Here is a 14,669-nt window from a genome sequence, read left to right as displayed (position 1 = left end):
GACACTCATATTCATAGCTGCACTATTCACAATAGTCAAGAGGTAGAAGCAATCCAAATGTCAATCAACAGATGAATGGCTAAACAAAATATAGTATATACAGTGGAATATCACTCAGCCTGAAAAAGGTCATATCCAACCACATGGATGAACTTGAGAGTTTTATACTAAGTGAAATAAGCCAGTCACAAAAAGGACATACTATGTAATTCCACTTGAGGTATCTGCTCAAATTCATAGAAACAAAAAGTAGAGCGATGGTTACCAGGAGCTAGAAGGAAGGGGGAAAAGAGTTGTTACTTAATCCATGTTGAGTTTCCGTTTATCACCATGAAAAACCTCTGAAGATCTGTTTCACAACATGTGATTTAAAAATGGTTAAGATGGTAAATTTTATGTTACATGGTTATTATCACAATACAAATTGCAAAGAGTTTTTAAAAAAGGGAAACTGTGACCAGTTTTTTTTTCGTGAATACAGATGCTAAAGTCCTCAAAAAATACTAGCAAGCTTAATTCAACAGCCTATAAAAATGATTATACACCATGACCAATATTCAAAAATTAATGTGATACACCACATTAATAGAATAAAGGGTTGAAGACCACATGATCATCTCAATAGACAAAGAGAAACTATTTGACAAAATCCAGCACTCAACAAATTAGGAATAGAAAGGAACTTCTTCAACCTGATTAAAGGCGTCCACTAAAAGCCCACAGTTATCACCATAATTAATAGTGAGAGTCTGAAAGCTTTTCCCTTAGATCGGGAACAAGACGAGAATGTCTTCTCTTACTACTTACGTTCAACATTTTATTGGAGGGTCTAGCTGGAGCAGTTAGACAAGGAAAAGAAATTAAAAGCATTCAGACTGGAAAAGAAGTAAAACTGTTTTGCAGATAGCATGTTATTGGTATAGAAAATTCTTAGGAATCCATAGAAAAACTCTTATAGCTACTAAGCTTATATAAGGTTACAGGATACCAAAATTAGGAATAAAATTGGAATGACAATCCAAAAATGTAATTAAGAATTTCATTTATAACATCAAAAAGAATAAAATACTTAGTAGGAATATATTTAACCAAAAAAAAAGTGTAATATTGATACACTGAGAACTACAAAATGTTTAGAAGGCCTTAATAAACCAGACATCCCGTGTTCATGGGTTGGAAAACTTAATACATCAATCCTATCCAATTGTTCTTCAGATTTGGTGAAAACCCTAACTTGGATAGGGGTAGACATATATATCAGTGAAATAGAATTCAGTCAGAAATAAACCCATACATCTCTGATGAATTTATTTCTTACATGGTGGTCAAGATAATCCAAGAGGAAAGTATAGCACTGTTTAACAAATGGTGCAGGAACAACTGAATCCATATGCAAAAATAAGACATTGGAACCCTACTTCATGCTACATACAAAAATTAACTAAATGGATCAAATACCAAGTATAACAGCTAAAACTGTAAAACTTTAAGAAGAAAACGGATAAATTTTCATGACCATGGATTAGGCAGTAGATTTAGAAATGTTACCATCAGCACAAGCATCAAAAGAAAATATAAACTAGACTTCAACAAAGAACACTTTTGTATGTCAAAGAACACTACCAAGGAAGTGAAAAGACAACCTGCAGAATGGGAGAAAATATTTGCAAATCATATATCTAATAAGCCTTTAGTATTCAGAATTTATCAAGAACTCTTATAAATCAACAACAAAAGGATAACCCTTTTTTTATCGAGAGAGAGAAAAAGCGAGAAGCATTAACCCATAGTTGGTTCACCTTAGTTCATTAATTGCTTTTCATGTGTGCCTTCAGGTGGGGGGGTACTGAACTCTGTGTCCTTGGGCTTCAAGCAGCAAGCTTGCGTTCATGCCAGCGACCTTGGGATCATATCAATGATCCCATGTTCAAGCCTGCAACCTTGGGGGATAAAACCCATTTTTTTGAAGTGGGTAAATGATTTGTATAGCTTCTCTAAAGAACTGTACAGAATGGCCAATAAGTACATGAAAAGATGCTAAGCCTCATTAGTCATTAAGGCTATGCAACTCAAAAGTACAATGAGACAGAATGAGCTACTGCTTCACAACCTCTGGGAAGGCTATTATTTTTTTTAGAAAGGAAAATAATAAATGTAGGGTAGAATGTGGAGAAATTGGAATCCTACAGTACTGGTGGGAAGGTAGGATGTTGCAGCCAGTGTGAAAAAAACAGTTTGGCAGTTCCTGAAAAAGTTAAACATAGAGTTACCATATGACCCAACAAGTTCACTCCTAAATCTATACTCAAGAAACCTGAAAACAAACATTTACACAAAATTTTTTACATGATTGTTCATGACAGCATTATTCATAATAGCCAAAAAGTGAAAACAACCCAAAATGTCCATCAACTGATGAATGCGTAACAAAATAAATCTGTCCATTGGAATATCATATATAATAAACACAAGTGAAAATACTGCTACATGTCACAACATGTACAACATGAATGAATCTCTAAAACATGCTAAGTGAAAGAGGCAGGCACAGAAGGCCATACATTGTATGATTCTATTTATATGAAATGTCCAGAATAGGCAAATTGCTAGAGACAGAAATTTGAGTAATGATTTTCAGGGCTGGGAAAGGGAAGAATGAGTAGGGACTGCTAATGGGTGTAGAGTTTCTTTGTGTGATGAAAATGTCCTGGAATTAGGCAGTGGTAATGGTTGCGCAGCCTCATGAATATACTAAAAACTACTGAACTGTATGATTTAAATGGTAACTTTTTAAAATCGATTTTATAAAGAGTGGAAGAGGGAGAAAGAACATGGATTTGTTGTTCCACTTATTATGCATTCATTGTTGATTCTTGTATGTGCTCTGACCAAGGATTGAACCCACAACCTTGGCATATCAGGATGATGTTCCAACCAACTGAGCTATCTGGCCAAGGCTAAATGGTGACTTTTATGATATTTGAATTATATTTCAGTTTCTTAAAAGTTAAAGTCAAGCTTGATCATTGGTTTAGCTGATGGAGATACTAACCATAACATTCTGAAGATGAGAGAAAAATCATTGTAAGGATTTGGGGTTTAAGAAATAAAAACAAAAAAACTTAATCATTATCATAAGAACTAGAATTTATTGAATTGTATCCTAGAACTGGAAGTCTATCTAAGTTGTGATATGGACCACTATCTAATTTCAAATACAGTCTTTTAACTCTTCTAGAACATAGGCGTTTAAGAGTACTCTAGACCAGTGGTTTTCATCCTTTTTACACTTGGGAACTGGTGAAAATAGAATTATTTCAGGAACTGCTAAGGCAGAAATCACCTTGAGCATAAGCAGATTTGACTAAGATCATTGTGTCTTATTTCTATAATCTTCATACAACATCAGATTAGTTAACTCTTTCACAACCAGTCACGAAATTTCTAGCAACCTGGTCGCGAACAAGTGTCTGAAAACCCACTGCTCTAGAGGAAGTTCATTAAAGCAGAGAGAAGCATAGTTTGAACTGTTCCTCTTCCGACCTGAGTTTGAAGGAAACAAAGCAAAGGGATTGTATTATGAAAGGGAAAGGCAACATTCTCAAAATACAAAACAAATCTCTTGCCATAAATTATAGTTGTGCCTGAAATGTTGGCCCCTCTGGGCAGCTCCCCAAGGCCTGGGCTACAGTCTCTCTTCAACCCCTTGTGTATGTATAGTACAGTGTTTCCCTTTCCCACCTGTGTTGTAAAATAAAATGGAAGGAGGAAGCACTGCCCGTAGGGTCATCTCTCTAAGGTTCTCCCTGCCATCCTCATCATCACCTCCTGGACACTCTTACTAGTCATTGCCTCTCTTGAAGTGTGTCAGGTGCTTGTCAGAGATGTGTAGGGCAATCCCACGTGTACCTAGCTGGGAAACAAGAAGGGTTGTTTGATATAATTATGAAGTATTTTTATAGAGAGAGGATATATAATTGTTATATTTTTATTTTCTAAGTACCTACAAATTAAATACTAAATTCCAGGCTGGAATTTTGTTAGATATTGTCAAACTTCATTGAATTATAAAGTCCTAAAACATGCTTTTTCCTACCTTCTAAGCATTTTTAACTCTTCTGACATCTCTATAATTATTAATAACTTCTGGAAGATTATTTCTTTACAATCATCTCGCAGGTTCTTTGAACAGACTGAGGTTGCTGTGAAGATGGGAAGACGTGGAGAGGGTCTTTCGGCACCCTCACAGCACTCCCTAGCTTACCTGGGCTAGGCCATGTGCTAGCCATTTGTAGAAAGAAAATAGACAGGAAACCTGTAGCTGGGATGGAACAGCTAACAGAGGAGGTCTACTGTATATTTAGCCCTTTGTTTTCAGACTAGTTAGAATGCCAGTCTTCCTCTTTGAAATGAGTGTGTTTGCTATAGAGGTAACTTTTAAATTTCTTTTTCTTTTAATGGATACTTTAACCATCTGAATTGTGACTAAATGTCATCTGTAAATTTGTTTCTGTTGGTGTTTGCTAGGAAGTATATTTTCCTGATAATACATTTGCTAAGACATATTGAATAGATAATTCTACTTTTGGTTTAGTGAAGTTAATAGCATTTCCAAATTGTCTACCTAATTTTCTATACATGTAAGTACTGTAGTACTTTGTATCTTTAAAAGATCCAGTTGCTGGTATTTTGTTTTATTATTGACATTTTCTAAGATTTGGGGATATAAGTTTGTTTTACATATTGGTTCATGTTTGTCATGCCCACAACCTCATTTTAATTCATTTTTCAGTTAGGGTGTCTATTCTGGATTGGTTTTTTATTTTAGGGGTGTTCAACCTTAAGGATTAAACTGATTCTGCTGATGAAATGAGAAAAATCAAGGCAAAGTAAAGTATTGCCCCAGTTCATAGGACACTGGGTGTGTTTCTCCCCAACCAGGAGTCTGTTCTACATGACTTGGTTGCTGGGGCTCTTGTATACTAACTGGCCTCTCTCTACTGACCCCTAGGGTTCCTTAGAGCCCGATTTGAAATCACTGCTCCTTTTTAAGATATTTTAAAATTACGACTTTTTTTAATGTCCCTAATCCTTTCAGAAGTGATATTTTATAATAAAATATTTATATGCTCCTTATGACTTTTCTACTTTCAGTTAAACTCACGATGTGTTCTTTATCAGAGAGGTATGCAGATTGTCTATTTGCCAGATGTTCTTAGTACACATGGTAGTACATCCTTGAAAAATATCACATATCTAAGAATTGCCCTGGCCGGGTAGCTCAGTTGGTTAGTGTTGTCCTGATAACACCAAGGTTACAGAGTACATGTAAGAATCAACCAGTGAATGCATAAATAAATGGAACAACAAATTGATGTTTCTCTCTCTCTTCCAAATCAAGTTTTAAAAATTAGGAACATTTTTACTCACAGGCACTAAAGAGCTGTAAATTGAAACATTTTCAGAATATGTTTTGAAAATACCCAAGATGGTAGTGGAAATGACACCTGTAGTTTCTTTATAAACAACATAGAATATTTTAATTAGTCATCTTTATTTTCTTTAGGGTTTAATGAAGAAATTCATTCGATGTTCTACACGTGTAACTGTGGGAACTATTAAAAAATTTCTAAGTTTAAAACTAAAACTTCCAAGTTCTTATGAGGTAAGTTAATCTAACCTCAGTCATTTTGATAATTCTTATCTGAAGTAAAATTCTATCCAAATAAGTGAAATTAACTGAGAATCCATTTATTGTCATGTTAAAAATTTAATTCTTAGAATGTAATACTCTGTTTATGTAATCTCTGTTTTTTAAATTTAACATCCTAACTAAATCATGATACTAATGCATTATTTTATAATTAGAGTAGGTAGTTAAATAACATTAGGTATTCTCAAAATAAATATCTCAGTTAAACGGATTCTTTGTTTTTATGCCAGTGTGCTTTAGGGTATGTCTTTTTTGTTTTTTTTATTTTTAACCTGAGACCTTTGCAATCCATTTTTACCAATTTGTCATAGAGTTCTTTTTTAGACAGTAAAACATGGTCAGAAGGGATTTTGTAAATAATGTTCCTTTAATTCTATGGTATGTAAAAGTAGTATTGTTGAGTACTAGGTAAAACCTAGTGTTTTAGTATTGCACCTGCATAAATGCAGTTTACCAGTTTCTTTGCAGGAGAGAGAAGGAGCCCCGCTGTTGATCACAGCACAGCTTGAAATCTGTTCAGTGTTTAGAGAATATCTGTGATCCTAGGAATGTGGCTCTAAAGTAATGAGGAAGCATGGCTCCCATTTCTCTCCTGCCCAAATGTCAGGTTTACAACTTGTATTAATGACTTCTTCCTCCCCTTTGGGTTCTGATAGTAGCATCCGGAAAAACTGAAGACCAAGACTAGTTTCCTATGCAAACAAAGACATCAAGGGCAACATAGTTTTACAGGCTTATGTACAATAATATTAATATAAACAGTCATCACAGCAGAGAGAAAATCAGATCTGAACATAGGCATTGATAGGTATGAAGTTATCTTTTGAGGAGGCCTCTGATTTTGAACTTACTTTTAAAACTTCTCTCAAGTGACTAATTAACCTATGGATTAAAAATTCTTATTATAGTTTGGACCTACAAATATAAACAGGTCTCCAGAAACATCAACTCTTACAATAGAGGAACTATTGTGAGTCCAAGTCCTGCGTACTTGGTAAACGTAAAAGGTAAAAACAGTTTATAGATAAAACAACAGTGAAAATAGAAAGTAAAATTGTTCTTAGGATTTGGTTTTGGTTTTATTTCCTTCTTGCAAGATACCACATACAGTTTTATTTCCTTTTAAGTGTGACTCATTAAGTTACTTTCTAGTTTTCAGGAAGTTGTTAGAGCTGAGAGAACCACCTCCTGATACAGTCTCACTGTGGGCACACAAAGAGAGAGCTCGGTAGGAAAAGATGGACGGAGAGACCCCCTGCGGCCGGGCTGTGTCTGTCCCGACGCAGAGGACTTGCCCTGGGATTTCTTAGTGATAGCTATTGGTCTCCTCCTTATTTTGCTGCCAACAAGTAGGAGGGTGATTCAGTGAAAGAGCTGACAGCTGGCGGTGCTGTCACCACATTGCTAATTGGTGCAGGATAGTTTAGTTTTAAATATTAGAAGGAGTATACCTGATAAAGAATTGCATCTTAAGGAAGTCCCTTTACTTCTTTGTTATGAATTAATTTTACAGGCAAGATAAAATGAAATTATTTGTTCTTTTAAACATAAAATGCTGTCTAAAAAACATATTGAGGTCCATATAAGTCACCGTAAATTATCCAAAAAATCAGTATATTTTAGCTAATAATTTATCTAATACAATTAGACCTATATTTATTTTAGACCTAAAGTTCAAAATTCTATTTTCTGTCTAGCCAAATAATTTTTTAAAACCCCTTTTTCTTACCCCTTTCTGCCCTTTAAATTGTCAGTTTGCTTTTAATAGCTAGAGAACCAAAATGTTTTATCTATATACATTATGCTTTTGCTGAATTAATAAATCATTAGTTATGCTTCATTGAATTAATAAATCATAGTTATATTTCTTATGGCCTTCTGAATGGGGATTGTTTGGTTCCTGCAACACTAGAGCCAAAGCAAGCATTGATAAATACAACCCTATTTGAAATCCATGCCAGGTGAGAAGTGGGTCCTGTAAGTATTAGCGCGTTACCAGCCAGGCCGGGCAGGGAGGCCTGAGAGCCCCAGGAGACACAGGCCAGTGGCAGGTCCGAACTGTGCTCTCAGCTTAGCTCTAGGTAATTACCAGACATTCTCGTTTGCCTCAGAGGTCTCATAAATCAACTATCTACATTCATTCATTTATATTCTTTGAATGTAGATGAATGAGAGGAGAGTAACTCCTAATCTTGCGTTGGCATGGGGAAAGGATTCTGAGAGTAGACTCTAGAAGGCAAGACTGCTGTGAGGAACTGTGAGGTTTCCAGTTTCTTCTCATTCAGTAAGAGGCAATCACAGAAATATGTCTAAAATATCAAAGGTTTCACAGAGACGTGGACTAAGAAAATTTACATTGTATTTCAAAATTATTATGTGTATTAACTTGAGATATAGATATGTGGGACAAGACAAACATGCTTCATGGCACTTATATCTGAATTAATACGAGATGCATCAGTGCTTGTAATAGAAAATAGTGTTCTACTATACTGCTATATTGTTATAACCATTTGAATCTTTTTTTAATTTGAAAAAAAACATGTAAAACATTCAAAATTATATATGTTAATGGTTCTATAACTGTTCTTTTTTAAGTTGGATGTGCTGTGCAATGGTGAAATCATGGGGAAGGATCACACTATGGAATTCATCTACATGACAAGATGGCGACTAAGAGGCGAAAACGTAAATGCTTTTATATTTACCTATGTGTATACTTAGGTATAGACCATTGTGTTACTCATATTTAACAGGATTGCTTAGGTACTCAAATAACAAACTAGCTTGGGAAAGAGAAAAAAACGGGTTCCTCTTACTGTATATCCCATCTGCTTGGTGATAGTTAGTCCCAAGTACAAAACCAAGGTCTGTGTGAAATGTGGTTTTATTACATTAAGGTGAGCTTAAAACCCCATCTAAATATGTTCAGAGCTCTACTAACTCAAAACAAAGAAGATGGCACACATTTTAAAAAACCCCAATAAAATCCAGGCACTTTTAAATACATGGCATACATGGACTATATGGAATGGGGGGAAGAGACCAAGGCCTGCCCTGCCTAGTGTGTTTTAATGATTGACAAGGTGATATTTCTAGTCAGGGTAGAGGGACAGAGAGAGTAGAACCTAGATCATTGTTTTTCATATTCCTTATTTATATTGAAAGTATAAAAATATACTGAAAGGTAAGTGAGTTTGGAGTGGTTTCTAATGCCAGAATAGATTGACTATTGTACCTTCAGCCCTGGGCAATATGGGAGAAATGATTAAAAGGAGAAAACCTAAGAAAATCCAAAAAACCTAAAAGTAGAATTTTAGATTTTGAACTATGTCTTTGATTAGGGTTAATTAAAAGGTTCAAGCATGTCTTATCTGAATTATATGTAACATTGATTAGGGATTATAAGGTTGATTTATAGCAATGAGGAATATAGTAGTAATGCTAACAGGAATTCTCTTCATAATCTGATTACATGAATGAACATTAAGATTGACTAGAAGGTTAGACTAAATGGCCTCCATTTAGACCTTAAGATTTTGTGGTGTGTGGGGTGTTAGGTCAAATTGTTAAACTCTGTAGTTTTTTAACTTCTCTATAAGCTAGGCTTTATTATATTTTCTCATGAAAATAGAATTATTAAAAAAAATCACAGAATTAAGAAATGTAACTGCACATAAACATAGGTAATATAGCCTGACCGGTGGTGGTGCAGTGGATAAAGCATCGACCTGGAACACTGAGGTCACCGGTTCAAAACCCTGGGCTTACCTGGTCAAGGCACATATGGGAGTTGCTGCTTCCTGCTCCTCCCTCCTCTCTCTCTCTCTCCCTCCCTCTCTCCCTCTTTCCCTTTCTCTTTCTCTCTCTCTCTCCTCTCTGAAAATTGAATAAAATCTTTAAAATAAAAAACATAGGTAATACAGACTTTAAATAAAATGAGGGTTACTGTGTTACAATGGTTCAGAAACATACTTACATTATATTAAATTTAGACATCTATGAAATTTCTATAAAACAAACCCCAAAATATCTCTTTTGTGTGCCATTCAATGGGTAGGGTACTTGGCTATTTTTCAGAAGAAATGTCTTGATATAATGATAATTAGCAATAAACAATCATTTCTTGATGCACTAACAGTCCTTCCTAACCCTACTCTCCATTGCCTTTAAGATGCCAGGAAGTCGGAAACTCGCGCTGCTTCCCTGCTGGCTCTGCTCTCCGCGCTGCCAGGGCTGGGTCACTTACCTTCTAAACTAATGTCCACCCTGTGGTGCTTTCACTTGCTTCTAGTACATTTTTATATTAAACATTTTAATCCACCTGGGATTTGTTTAGTTATATACACATCCTACAACAAGGCTAAGCCTCTTAATTTAATCTAGCCTTTTTGCCAGAAATACAATTTATTAAGTAAACCATACTTCATTGTTTTGAGACGTCGCCAGTATTGTGTATATGTATCTATATGTATGTATACACACACAGGTGTTCCTGGGTATTGTATTTTGTTCCTTCTGAGCAGGTCTTATCCCTACACCAGTACTACACATTATATAGCTTTTATGAAAATCTGATCACATAATACCTCTATCTAAAACCCCTCAATTGTTCATTTTCTTTAGGATAAATTTGAATCAAGTCCAAACTATCTCACAAGGCAAATAACTGGCTTCATAGGTTACTCTATGCTGCTGCTTTTCAAAACATTGTTGGTTTTACGCACTTATTTTTTCATATGAGCTTGATTGTGACAGGTGGGATTGTGACTGGCACTGGATTAAATTTCTAGGTTGATTTGGCTGGAATTGGCATCTTTGCAGTTCTTTATTCTATTCAGTGCAGTGGGGTACCTCCACATATGTTCTACGCTCTTCTCCATCTCCGAATAGAGTTTTCTTCCTTCTTCATGTGGGATGCCACCTCTGCCCCTCTGCTCTTTTGCCTTGGACACAGCTGTTCCCTATTCAGATCACCTCTTCCCCTTGTCCTGTTGTGGACTCGTAGGAAGAATCTCAGGGAACTCAATTTTGCCTCCATTTCTCAAGAGCAGTGACATCCCTCCCTGGACTGTGCAGCACTGGCCTTCCCTTTGCCCAGTGGGCAGTTCCCTCCAGACTCGGCGGCTTTCTATGGCCCTGCACTCTCTGGATTCCTGTCTTCATTGTGACACATTTTTAAAAGGTTTTTAACTTTAGGAATCAGATATCTGGCCACACTTAGATAACTCTTAGAAACTTTTCAGTTTATAACAATATTTTAGCCTCAGGGTTGTTACAGTATACTCAAGATTGTTATCCTCAATAGGCCTATTAAAATTGGTTTGTGTTTTGCTTATTAGTGGGATATAATGTACTCTTAAAAAAAACAGTGCTTGTCAATGTGAATACAAATCACCTGGGGAACTAGGTAAACTATAGAGCCTGCCTCAGTAGCTCTTGGGGGTGAAGGGGACCAACAACCTGCATTTCTAACACTCCCCCAGGAGATACTAACGCATCTGATCTTTGGACTACCCTTTGAGTAAAGGCTTTTAGGAGATGTGACCCGTGACTACTGGCTTGCCCCTTGGCTTCCACATCTGTAAATGGAGTGTAGGATTACAGAATTAGATCCCAGTTTGGAAGGGACTTAGTTGAAAATCCATGCAATGTTCATCATATATTTTTACAACAAAAATAGAATCATATGTATTGTTTTGCAACTTCTTTTTCTCATTTGATAATGTTTTGTAGAGAATCAGTAAACTTTGAAATAATTATAAGAAGTTGATGGTTACCCATTTATGCATAATTCGATTAACACACTTCTTTGGTGGACACTTAGATATTTTTTCTAGTTTTTTGACATTACAAGCAGTGAGGCACAGTTTTAGTACATATATCTTTTTGCACATTTGCAAGCATATTCATTGGCTAGATTCCAGATGTAGATTTACAGCAGAGTATGCATGTTTTACATTTTTATGGGTACCAACAAATTGTCCTCCAAAGTGGTTTTAGCAACGTAAAAGCACACCAGTAAAGTATGAGAGTGCCTGTTTTCTAGTATCCGCACTAACACTGCATATTATCAGTTTGTATTTCTCCTGGGAGTTTTCTTTTCATATCTTTTCATTTTCTTGTTATTTTCCATGTGATCTTTGTCTCTTTCGTATTGACTCCTAGGAGTTTTGTATGTATTCTGGATACTAGTAATCTGTTGTTATATATGTTGCAACTGTTTTCTCCCAGTTGTGTCCTGCTTCCTAGTTTTGCCTCAGTTTTTTGATCCTTAAAATTTGGGTAATGCTACCTATCTTGAGAAGTGTTAGTACCTCATTGTTTTGAAATGTCACCATTATCTGTGCATATGTATCTGTACGTATGTGTACACACAGAGATGTTCCTGGGCATTTTAGTAAGAAATAATGAGATATTATAAAGTATTTAGCAGTGTGCCTAACATAATAAATGTTATTTTTTTATTAAGAGTTTATATAAGCCTTTATTATTATTTTTTAAATGAGAGGAGAGGAGATAGTGAGATAGATTATCACATGCACCCCCACCAAATCCACCTGGCAACCCCTGTAACCCCTATATGGGGCCGATGCTCAAATCAGCCAAGCTGTATTTAGTGCCTGAGGCTGACACTCAAACCAGTCGAGCCACTGGCTGCAAGAGGGGGAAAGAGAGGAGAAGAGAAGCAGATGGTGGCTTTTCATGAGTGCCCTGGCCAGGAATCAAACCCGGGACATTCATATGCCAAGCCAATCGATGCTTTATCCACTGAGCCAGCCAGCCAGGGAAGCATATTATAATTCTTCTATACTTAGTCTCATTTGAGAGTTTGCTATTTACATCTTTATTTAAGCCTTAGCTTTCATCATGAACTCATGTTCTTCCTACTCACCTCTTCTTAGACAGCTTCAGTACCCACTCTCTGAGTACAGCCCCTCTTTCCCAGGTGATCCTGGTCGGTTCTATCTTCCAACCACCCCTGCCAGTCCATATCCAGAGTTACTGCATCATGTTTGTCTTGCTTTGCTTTATTTGAATTATCAAGCAGGTTTAGGAAAAGCAAAACATCTATCTTGACTGATACCAAAGAGATTAATGGGGGGGAAAATAGTCAGTGAAATTGCCTCTTTCCACCTTAACTGTTTACTCTCATTAAATGCTATTTGGGACTTGCCTAGTTAGGCCAAGTCTGATAGAGCATGAGGATTCACCAGACAGAAAGGGGAAGGTTGCTAAGGATGCATTGCTGGGCATGTCTTACACATGTTGATGAGCTGCCTGTTACAGAAACTTAAGGACTAACTTTTAGGGCAAAAAATTGCTAAAGTCTTGGGGGAAATGGAAAATTTCTAAAATTTTATTTAAAAAGCTACCAATATATTTGTTTTAATAATTACTTAAGTATTCTTTCAAAGTGTATCTTATTAAAAGCTACTCTGAGATGTTAGATTTATTCCATTTTGAAGAGGCATGCAATTATATTAGCATAATATTTATAATTATGTTTAATGTAATATTAAAAAATCAATATTTGGGAATAGCTTTTTAACATGACTGGTTAAACTGCTAAAAGTTAGTGAGTTTAGAAGTTAATTTATCCAAGTTTTAAAATATGTTCATTCATTGATTTACATAAAACATTTTTGAGTGGCTGCTGTATGCCAACCAGTTCTAGGCCTAAGCAATTAAGATTGCAAATATAACTAAGATATAGGCTCAAGGAGCTCACAGTCTGATGTAATTAAAATATACATGGAGACTATGAATCTAATCTGAACAAGATAAGAACCAAATCTAAAACAAAATGGACCCCTTACAGGTTGAGGCAAATTTCATGCCCGTATCACAGTTCCAATACCTTTAAACAGTTCAGCGAGTAGTTGAAGAGATCGAGAAGAGGTTAATCATAGGAAGGGATGGACTCAATAGGGAGCCGCTCCTGGATTGAAGAGCTGAGAGTTATTCCCAGGAATTAGGATTTGCAGAAGAGATGGAAAGGATGGGCCACTATTTTGGTGTAAACTATTTGCAAATTATTATTTAATTTATTAACTATTAAACTTTTATTTAGATACCAAAATTGCTTCAAGCTAAATTTTACTAGTCACTTATTATCAATTTTTTAAAAAACTACCCTATTTTGGAAAGTATTTACTTAAAATTAATCATGTTGACTCATGTTTGACGTTAAATATTTTAAATGATCATTTTTAAATATGTATCCCGTTGTGGATGCCTCTTATCTGATGAGTTCATCTCCTCCGCAGTTTCGGTGTCTGAACTGCTCAGCTTCGCAAGTCTGCCCTCAGGATGGCCCTTTGTATCAGGTAAGAGGCACTCACGACTGTACATATGCCCCTAACGATGCTGCCCGCCCCCATGGGGACTGCTTTCATCCCAAACTCAAGTTGCTCAGACATGTAACTTTGTGAAACTTACAGTTATTTGAGCAACAAAACTTTTCAAATTATGTCTCCAAAATTTTCCATTATTTTAGTTTTCTTTAAATATCCACTTAATTTTAGTAAACTAAAAATGAAACTATAAATGTTAAGGCCATTATTTATGAGTTAGGAATTTTTAATTACCAGTTTTAGCTCTAGGGAAATCTCTGTTCTATACTTAAAAAAAAAATAATAACACACAAAGAAGTATTAATTAATCGTTCACCCACAGTGAAGAGAAAACGCCAGCTGAGGGGAGGCCGAAGAATGGCGACAGCAGAACGTAGGCGGGAGCCTGCGCACGAGGCCTGCCCGGAGTCTCTTCCTGGGCTGCCTCTTCTAATACAAGTGGCAGTGGACTGGTTTCATACTGCACTAAGAACACTTGAGCATGGGTCTGAGCAAAGTTTGTCTAGTAAAAATACATTTTCTGCATTTGGCAAACAGAAGGACTGTGGGTGGTACAGTAAGAATTACTGTCCACAGATGATCTATGATCAGCCTTAATC

At 36.0% G+C, this 14,669-nt stretch overlaps 1 protein-coding gene across 3 annotated transcripts in view; it reads left to right on the top strand.

The window, feature by feature from the left end:
- PCGF5 (polycomb group ring finger 5) overlaps positions 1–14,669 on the top strand; it is a 117,122-nt gene that overhangs the window by 90,656 nt on the left and 11,797 nt on the right. For 2 of the 3 annotated variants that reach the window (XM_066355814.1, XM_066355815.1), the window contains exons 7-9: positions 5,567–5,665; positions 8,312–8,401; positions 13,984–14,043. In XM_066355814.1, the coding sequence (XP_066211911.1) occupies positions 5,567–5,665; positions 8,312–8,401; positions 13,984–14,043 (249 nt within the window). The remainder of the gene's footprint in view (positions 1–5,566; positions 5,666–8,311; positions 8,402–13,983; positions 14,044–14,669) is intronic. The other variant, XM_066355816.1, reaches the window with a different exon arrangement.

Source organism: Saccopteryx leptura, chromosome 13 (assembly GCF_036850995.1).
Source record: "Saccopteryx leptura isolate mSacLep1 chromosome 13, mSacLep1_pri_phased_curated, whole genome shotgun sequence".
Taxonomy (NCBI): Eukaryota; Metazoa; Chordata; class Mammalia; order Chiroptera; family Emballonuridae; genus Saccopteryx; species Saccopteryx leptura.
The sequence above is the reverse complement of the archived record's forward strand: the minus strand, read 5'-3'. Positions and strand labels throughout refer to the sequence as shown.